Genomic DNA, 9,812 nt, shown 5'->3' on the forward strand with positions numbered 1-9,812 from the left:
GTACTTCTGTGGGAACTTAGCTGCAGCTTCTATGAAAAACGAGGCGGGATTTCTCAGTGTCTGTTCAGGTTTTTACTGACGGAAAAACACTGTCAGAGTACATTAAAACGTCGACTAACTGGACATAAAATGATCTGTTGTTTACAGACATTTCCTACTGCCACTGTTCTTCTTCTACGGTTCGAACCTTGACCTATTCTCAACTGACATGTAAACAAAGAAACGCCCCCTTGCAGTCTTATCATGTAACATCACATACCAGTAATACATGAAATCAAGTTTTAGAATTAACTTTACCTTTAACTGTATTTTTAATACTGTCTGTTTAATATTTAACTGGATCTAAATGTAAATATAATGAAATATAAAACATAAACTAATAATCATGTTTTCTAAATAAATAATAATGAAGAAAGGATACAACAACTTCATACCTTGATGACACCTTTGTGTTTAGTTTTTTTTTTAAATCCAAATAATCGCAACCCCAAAATACTTGTCATCTTTGATCCTGTGTTAACAAACAGTCATGGTATTAATACAAATGGATCCAGATCTGAATATAAAGTCTAACTCCAAACCAAATCACGTTCATATAAATAAAATATGAGTTGTTATCAGATTGTTTAATTTTTATAGATCAGAAATTCCCTTTCACTGTGAGCCTGTTGATTGGTCCAGCTGGTCACTCCTGCAGGGGTGACCGGTTTTGAGGGTGGTCTGGTGAACACAATATAAACGACACAGAAAACACAAACTTCAGCGGTAACAACTGAATTAAATTAAACGTTCTGTCCTTGTTGTCTAATGATTTCTCCATTTTCTAAACAAACTCAGTTACCATCTTTCTTAATGACCAACAAAGTCACCAAACCTATTAAAAGATTAAATAAAAGACAAATTTATCTCTTATGTGAAAAAGACACAACATAACTCCAGTTTGTTCAGCACAACACAGTCACCCCTCACATCTACTCCTGATCATATCAAGTTGCAGTAGAAGCTTCGCTCTGGTTGCCATTTCCTGTTGCTCAGTTACTTCTATTACTGTCTGACTCTTGGTGGATATATTGTTTATAAAACTATGTACCCCCAATCCCAGCCCTTCACTCCCGGCATTGTTCCATAAGCCCCAGCTGCAGCCTAGCCTATTGTTCATGTAGAAACCTGTATAAACCTGTACTTGTATAAACCAGCACTAACTGCAGGAGCTGGAGGGGGAAGAAGAAAGTAAGGAAGAAATTTGCATTCAGTGCAAATGTGAAAAAATAAAGAAAGGCAAGATGGAAAATGCAAGACACTGGCAGGGGAATAGATGTGAAAAAGTATAACAAATGAGTCGCATATTAAAAGAAAGGGATAAGCCAACTATGGAGGTCTTGGGTGAAAATGTTGTGGGTTTGGCACGACATTACACATGCTGTGCTGCCATCATAGCTCCCATAAACACAACTGACGCACAGAAAGAGGCTGTTTGCCACTTTAGGCCAGGGAGTCAAAAAAAGGAACAACGACAGAAACCTTATCCTGTCTGTCGACTACGATGGCTTCATTTAACATGCCAGTTACCAGGCTCAACAGCAAGAATGTCCTTCAGCCGGCAGAGCAGCGCCGCCAACAACGGTCCTTTATCCCCTCCACACTGGAAGGTCAGGGGAGGAAACAATGACAAAAAAAAAATAGAAATGCAACAGAAAGAAAACCAGGAACATTCTGATGGCAACAGCTTAATTGAAGCAGTTTGTAGATCCAATAGGAAACTGCAGAAGCCTCTGATGAACACATGAAACTTCAGTCTGAGCATCTCAGAGATCAGAGCTCAAACCCAACTGACCGTGAGGCTGATCTGAGTGAGAAAGCAAGCAGCTCACAGCCCAGACTGATGAGCCACGAACATAAACAACAGATAAGGAACTTCCTGAGAGACTTATAATGCCGGTCCAAGCCTGCAAATTCATGACTCAGTGAAAACTGATAAATAGTAGACACTATTACCAATTAATAAATTAATAAATAAATGGGACATCAAAAGCTGTTAGATTTCCGTGACATATTCATGAAAAAATAAATAAATAAATAACTATAGGGCAGATTATGGACTGATTTACAGCAGATTCACTGGAAATGTCACCTTTAAGCAAGTGGATCTATCATTATTGAAAACTATATATATGATATATATGAAAACTCTTAAGCTGGCAAACCTGACCTAAATCAATGTAGGTAAAAAGAAAACTGTTTCCACCCACATAAATAATCCCTCTATTGCTTAAACAGTCATTATAATTTGACCATGTGATCCAATTCTTATCCATTTCTGGTTGAAGAAATAATGGACCAAACTTCTCAGAGACATAAAAACTGATTTCAGTGAAGGATTAATGAACTGCAGAAGTTCTGAACTCACCGGCCACGCAAAGCTGAACGGCAACACAATCCTGGCTTCTTTGTTCGTGGGATTTCTAAAAGAAAATGTATTCCCACCGAGCACTGGTGTGGAGGCAGTGCCAAAGTTGCAGGGCCCAGCCGGGGAAACCTTTAGCTGATACTCCTTCAGACAGACCCGAAAGTAGGTGTCACACTGATTCGCTGTGCATCGACTATCCACCACGTCCCGATATCCATCGCAGCAGGCACCAGTTTGCAGCTGCCCATTAACATTCTGCATTGACAAAATCTGAAGCTCAAAGTGTCCAGAAGCTGAAGAAATCTGCAGAGGAAGTCAGGTGAGTAAACATCAGGTAGTGAAACAAACATTTTCTAATGTTGAGGCCATCGGACATTCACCTGGTTGGTAGGAGACAAGACCGACACATGACAAAACTGGACTAAATGAAGATTATTGATTAGACTAATTAAACCCAAGCAGGCTCCTGTTCATAGGCTATTGGTGTGTTCTATGTAGACCAAGTCGTCTTTTTGGGCCCAGTCAGACCAGGTCTGATTAAAGTTTATTGTATGCACATACTATGTGTGTATAGTTCACAATGGGTCCAGTGAGGACTTATGAAAACTATGATGTTTATATATGAGATAAACTTAAATTAAAAAAAAAAAAAAGAAGGTTTTTCATGGAAATAAAGTAATTTGATGTTCCCACAAAAATCTCCTGAAGTAGGAGCAGAGGAAGACTGGAAACATGATTTTAAGAATCGTCTAAAGTGAGGCAGCAGAGGCTGACAATGATTTACTTTTACTCTTCCGTAAGAGTCAAGACAAATAGATACCAGATGATAATTATATGCAGCTGAATAATTTGCAAATTATTATCTATGATCTGCAAGAAATTAAACAGTAACAACTTTAATATTTGATTAATGGTTTCAGTTATTAACCAGTAGCAGCAAATACTGAAATTGCTGGCTCCAACCTCTTAAATGTAATTGTTTTGTTGCAGTTACAATCATCACCTGACCTTTGAAAGCCTTCAAACTGAAGCTGCATGTTTTTCTCTGTAAAGAGAGAATTAAAAACCAAAAAGTTGGATCAACAGCAACAGAGCCACAGCAGGGAACAACCGGAATAATTTGTATTCCAGATTCAACTTTAGTATATATTCTGCAGTCTCTAATTCACTCACGGCTCACACAGAAAACTGGTAGCACTAAATCAAATCTAGAATAATTCTGATACTGAAAACAGCACTCAATGCATTTAAACTCTGATTTGATCATTTATGGACAATACAATGCATAAGCTCAAAAACAGTCTATGTGATCCAAAACTTATCAAAATGAAATGGAATCTATGTCAACGAGGATCCAGAGATTCATTAAAACGATTTGCACACAGCTCCAAAAATCTAAAAATGGCAGATGGTCCTTTAAGTTTTCCAATTTAAGTCTCGGTTTAGAATTAAAACAGCTTAATCATGTTAACAGTGTAAACATACTATAAGAAAACCTAAAATGTATTACTTCAGTCTTTTTAACTGTATATAACAACTTTTGTCAGAGTTTGTAGAAAAGTAACCTCTGGTAAATGAAAATGTCCCTAAACAAAAATCTCTGAATTAACACACTTTTATTCACAACATGAGAGGGTTTGTCCCATGTTTCGTCCAGTAAACTGCTATTTAAAACTAGCTAACAATGAGCTTAAAATCAGCGAGAGCGTGGTGTACCTGTATGCGGGCAGACAGCAGCAATAAAGGCAGGGTGAAGGCAGCATTGAGGGGGATGCAGCTCCGTGTGAGAGTCATCCCAGCGGCGGGTTGTTGTCTGGCGTCTCTCGATGCTCTGACCGTCGGTGTGAGCCTCTCCTTGAGGATTAAACTCTCAGGGTGGGACATGCTCAGCCGGAGACAGAGCTGCAGCTTTGCTTCCAAAAAGAAAGTCCCAACAGTAAAGAACCGGTCTGCCTCCTTCCTGCTCGGGAAACCTTTTGTCTGCTATTGTCCTACCTTTCTTTTATTACCCCGCTCACTACAGCCCGTATGCAGCCCAGCTGACAGAAGCGGACAAGCACTTTGAGTTATCCTAGAGGAGGCTGGGTAATAACCACTAGCAAGGGGAGGGACTTACTCACGAACCACACCCACTACTTAATATTAATAAGTAACATTTGGTTTACAGTTAAATCACACAGAGGTGAAGAAGTGCTTTCGCATAGACCGAAAACTCTCTAAACGGACATGAAAGGAGTTTAACGTCTCAGTGATAATTATAACTTAAGTACAATATTATTAGATAATTCAAGAAAAATTGAACCTCCTGTCAAACTGAAATGTTGAAATAAAATGCTTTAACAACTTTTATTCTATCCAAATTTTCTGTAACCTTCGCAGAAGTGTAGTCACTGTGACCAACAAATGTTCAATTTCATTTCATTAGTTAAATCTAAATTTCATTCAGGCACAATACCTATTATGTATGAGCAGCCTAAGAACAGATATGACACATTTCTTTCATATATGTGAGTTTTGGAATATAATTTTTAATATTTTGTGGGATTGTTTGTTGATTGGATGCATTGGTTTTGATACAGGCCAGAGTGAAAATGAAAATACTAAAACATTTATTAAAACAACATATATTTTCATAGGGAACATAAATCCTTCCCGTTCTAAACTAAAAAGGCCGTCCAAATTGTGTTTCTGTCAAAGAAACCACCTGATGAAGTCATATCTTCCCCACAACAGTCACTAGGTGCGTTTCAGCCTCTGTAGGTGCGTTTCAGCCTCTTTAGATGCGCATCGAGAAGTGCGCAATGCTACGTCAAACTTGATGCGAACACAGCTATTTCCATCCCTTTCGAATCAACCAAAACCCGGCGCTACCGATTTTTCATTTGTGCGAATCAGGGAATTTTAATTCGAATTATGACGTTTCCATCATAATTTTCCGCACCTAATGTCCCTGTCCCACTGTGTTTCACATCTGGTTCAGGTGTTTGTGCTGATTTGCTGTTTGGTTTTCACCAAACATGATACTGTGCATTATGACCAGATATTTTTATTCAAATTACATTGTTCCAGAAGCCTTGTGGTTTGTTTGTAAACCTAAGCTGTGCTGCCATGTTCTTTGTTGAGAAATTAGGTATTTAGACCATTTTTCCAAACAAGCTAAACTAATCCATTCTTTCTTTAATTGTGCTGTCATGAACTTAATGGTTTAACATGCTAGCTGAAGCCTGTACAGTCTGAGATGTAGCTCTTGGGTTTTTTGCAGTTTCTCTGAGAATTTAACAGTCTGACCTTGGGTTCACCCCAAGGTCAGACTTGCTGGGATGTCCACTCCTGTGAAGATTGTCAGCAATCTTGAATGTTTTCCACTTTTGAATAATCTCTCTCTGTGTAGAATGATGGACTCCAGACAGTTTGTACCAAATTTATGAACTCTAGATGTCTGAACATTTTTGTTTCATATTAGATGTGCCCTGAAATATATATTTGACTGAGAAAAATGTGTCTGGGGAATGAAAAAAAAAACAGTTCAATGGTGGAGAATCAAACTAAATACATTCTAATACATTAATTCTGAAAACAACATAGAACATGTCATCATGACAAATTAAATGATTTTTAAATCCACAGCATAACATGAGGAAACACGAGGAGTAGAGAAATGAAAGGAGGCAGTCAAGAGGCTCATGGGAGGAAGGGGGATGTTTCTTCATGAAATAGAGCCTGAGCGACAGAACAAAAGTGGCCTCCTCTTTATTCTTAAATTAGAGCAGCTGGGATCTTTTCCCTTGAGCAGCCCGATGAATAGATTATTGGATTGCTGTCCCTGAAAGAGAGACAAAACACTCCCAAACATAAACCCCACCTCCCTTCTCACCCATCAGCCCCATCATCCTCTCAACCATAGGTACCCCACCCCCTCTTTTACCGTGATAATGTAGCAGATTCTTGACCCTAAGCAATCTCAGGCGAATGTGCCTAATGTGCTCTATGCTACCAGGAAGTTGACCAAATAAGCTTTTATAGCTTATTTCCTCCATTTTTGTTTGTTTTTTATCTTGACATTAATTTCGGAAAGAGAGCAGTCCAAGGACGCTCTAAAGAGACACAACAGTTACATTAACAGGAGAAATGCCATGTAGAAATAGGCACAAATATCTTAATTGAAATTACATATTTCAACCTAAAATTGATTTTAGCATAACAACCATATTTACAGTGTGCCCTGTTAGCCCGGTTTTTTCATTGGAAGCTCAAGAACAAGCTGGAGAAATCGTTTATTAAAAAAGTATTTATTAGTGGTCACAAGTAGAGTATATTGCAGTGCTGGACTCGGAGTGCCAGAGCTCCCGCAAGAAATCCGTCAGGCCGAGCCCCGTTATCCGGAAACATGTTATATTTATATTCAGCTTTATCTCACAGAAGTTGTTTTCACACTTGTCAGAGTATAATTGGCCAGTTTTGGGTGACATGCTCAGGCCAGCTGCTGTCCTTGTTGTGTTCTTTGGATGTTATAAACAATGTGTGTGTATGTGTGAGTGCTGTTTTAGGCGTGGATCTAATGTACCAGACCTATCTGCCCTAATAGAGATGTTTTGTCTGACCCAGTTGTTTATGTCCTTCTAAGGTCTTGGACCATTTAAGGTCATCTGTTGTGCAGTATGAGCAAAGTGGAAAAGTACCAGCTAGGAACATAGGTTATTTAGGAAAATACAGAATATGAATTTATAATGTCTAAGATCAAAGCCAATTATAACAGCCCAGATGAATAAGTATAAAAAGAATGATCAGTTTGTTTTACATGGTTAAATTATCCAACAAAGGGCTATGAAGGAGCTGCTAACGCTCCAACCCTCTCCAGTAAGACGTATTGCATAATTTCCTGTTATCTTGTTTGTGTTCTGTGGAACTTCTTGCTCCTCTTGGACTATTAAAAATCACTCAAGTTCTTCTTATAAGTTACACATTTTGCATAGTTAACTCTATCTCATACTTGTTTATTTTCACTTTTTAGCAGTGTGTCGGGTTCTCTAGCTTAACATGGCACCCAGTTCTCTTTCTCCATCTCCTGCTTTCACCTTCTCCTTGTGTCAGATGTTTAATTACTTTTCTGCCTCCTTTAGCAATAATGGTACATGTAACAAATGTAGTCTTTTTGTAGTTTTGGAGGCGAGGTTATCGGAATTGGAAGCTCGACTCCGCAATGTTGAAAACCACCCGATAGCTAGCCAGGTCCCTTTTAGTCTGTGCAGAGCCACCAAGTGTAGCTAACCCCATTAGCTGCTTCTTAGCAGAACCCCAGCAGCCAGGACCCCAGACTGGCTGGATGACAGTCAGAAAGGGGGGCATAGCCCTAAAGTCAAGCCCGTAGTTCACCATCAACCTGTCCACGTTTCAAACAGATTTTCCCCACTCAGCGACACACCCATTGAACAAAAAACCCTGGTAATTGGCAGCTCTATAGTCGGAAACGTGGCATTAGAGACACCAGCAACCATAACCACATATTCCAGGGGCCAGAGCAGGCAACATAGAATCCTATTTGAAACTGCTGGCTAGGGACAAACGTAAATATGGTAAAATAGTTACTCATGTTGGCAGTGACACCTGGTGTCGCCACTTGGAGGTCACTAAAATGAATGTTTCATCGGTGTGTAATTTTGCCAAAACAATGTCGGACTCTATAGTTTTCTCTGGACCTTTGCCAAATCTGACCAGTGATGACATATTTAGCCACATGTCATCCTTCAACCGCTGGTTGTCCAGATGGTGTCCAACAAACAATATGGGCTACATGGATAATATGCAATCTTTTTGTGGAAAGCCTGATCTGATTAGGAGAGATGACATCCATCCCACTTTAGAAGAGGCAGCTCTCATTCCTAAAAATATGGACCAATTTATTAGTCCATTGTGTTAGATTTTCTCAAAGTGTTCACAGACCTACTCACTGTCTTAATCATACCCTTGATCTTGTGCTGACTTATGGCATTGAGAGTGAACAGTTAACAGTATTTCCTCATTCCTCCTGTCTTATCCATTTTTTAAAATAACTTTTGAGTTTACATTGCTTGACTATACGGCTTCTGAGAAGGAATTTACCTATGGAAGGTGTCAATCAGAAAATGCTGTAACCAGATTTAAAGTATTAATTCCATCATCATTTTCTTCACTGCCATGTGCATTAATTACAGAGGGCAGCTACCTAAACTACTCCCGCAAAACTTGATAGCCTTTTTGACATCACTACAATTTCAATGCATACAACATTGGACAATGTTGCCTCTCTGAAAAGAAAGGTAATCACTCAGAAGAGGTTGGCTCCTTGGAAATTCACAGCTGCATGCTTTAAAGCAGACTGCAAGGAAGCTGGAAAGACAATGCCATTCCTCAGTCCTTATTCTCAATTAGTCTGGAAAGATAGTCTCAATAATATATAAGAGAAAGCCCTTTGTGAAGCTGGGAATTGCTTATTATTCATCACTGATGGAAGAGAATAACAATAAACTCACATTTCTTTTCAGCACTGTAGCCAGACTGACGATGAGTCTGAGCTCTGTTGAGCCATGTATTCCTTTAACTCTAAGTTGTGATGATTGCATGAGCTTCTTTACCAGTAAAATTGTTTCTATCAGAGAGAAGAGTTATAGAATCTTTCCCACTATTATCACTAATGTATCATCAAGTACAGCAGCTTTAGAAGCCTTAGAAGTATCTAGAGAACCTGGTTTGTATTTAGATAGTTCTGTCCAGTTGATCTTGTAACAGCCTTTTTTTTTAAGAGGAAAGAAGAGGAAACAGAACAAAAATAGAAACAGAAACCAGACAACCAGCTGCTACACCTGTAAAAAACAAAAAAGACAACAATCCATGGTCTCTGTCGCAAATCCAGTCTTATCGCCACCAGGAGCACCTGAAAGCAGACAAGCAGAGAAAAAACAAACATACAAACAAACAAACAAAAACAAGCACAAGTAGCGGCAATCGCATACAACACAACTGTGGATATAGATGACCTGAGACAACATGATAATACATCAACTGCTTAGCGTGCATGCTACGGGACTAATGAATGTGTGTGTGTGTTCATGAGAATAGTTTTCTTTGCGATACATAACACTGTGAGGACCATGTGTGCTGAGTTAATTTCCATGTGGATATTGTCCAAGTCACCCAGTATGCACAGTGTGGGGCATGCAGGGATGCTACACTTTAGCCATGTTGATAGGTCCGTACAGACTTCAAGCCAGAACTTCTGGACAGGCGCACAAAACCACAAAGCGTGTGCATAATCATCAGGTGTGTTATCTGTGCAATGTGAGCAGATGTTTGAGTGTGTCAGACCCATCCTGAACATCCTTTGTCCTGTATAATGTGTTCTATGAAGAATTTTGTATTGTATGAGCTG

General features: G+C 39.1%; 1 protein-coding gene across 1 annotated transcript in view; it reads right to left on the reverse strand.

Annotated features, from left to right (window-relative positions):
• LOC140304787 (protein jagged-1b-like) overlaps positions 1–4,451 on the reverse strand; it is a 59,014-nt gene extending 54,563 nt beyond the window's left edge. The window contains exons 1-2 of the mRNA XM_072383560.1: positions 4,124–4,451; positions 2,408–2,710 (exon numbers count right to left, since the gene is read on the reverse strand). Coding sequence (XP_072239661.1) covers positions 2,408–2,710; positions 4,124–4,291 — 471 coding nt within the window. The 5' untranslated portion in view covers positions 4,292–4,451. The remainder of the gene's footprint in view (positions 1–2,407; positions 2,711–4,123) is intronic.
• Positions 4,452–9,812: the final 5,361 nt, after the last annotated feature.

This window comes from Leuresthes tenuis, unplaced genomic scaffold, assembly GCF_036924035.1.
Source record: "Leuresthes tenuis unplaced genomic scaffold, fLeuTen1.0.hap1 SCAF_4, whole genome shotgun sequence".
NCBI classification, from domain to species: domain Eukaryota; kingdom Metazoa; phylum Chordata; class Actinopteri; order Atheriniformes; family Atherinopsidae; genus Leuresthes; species Leuresthes tenuis.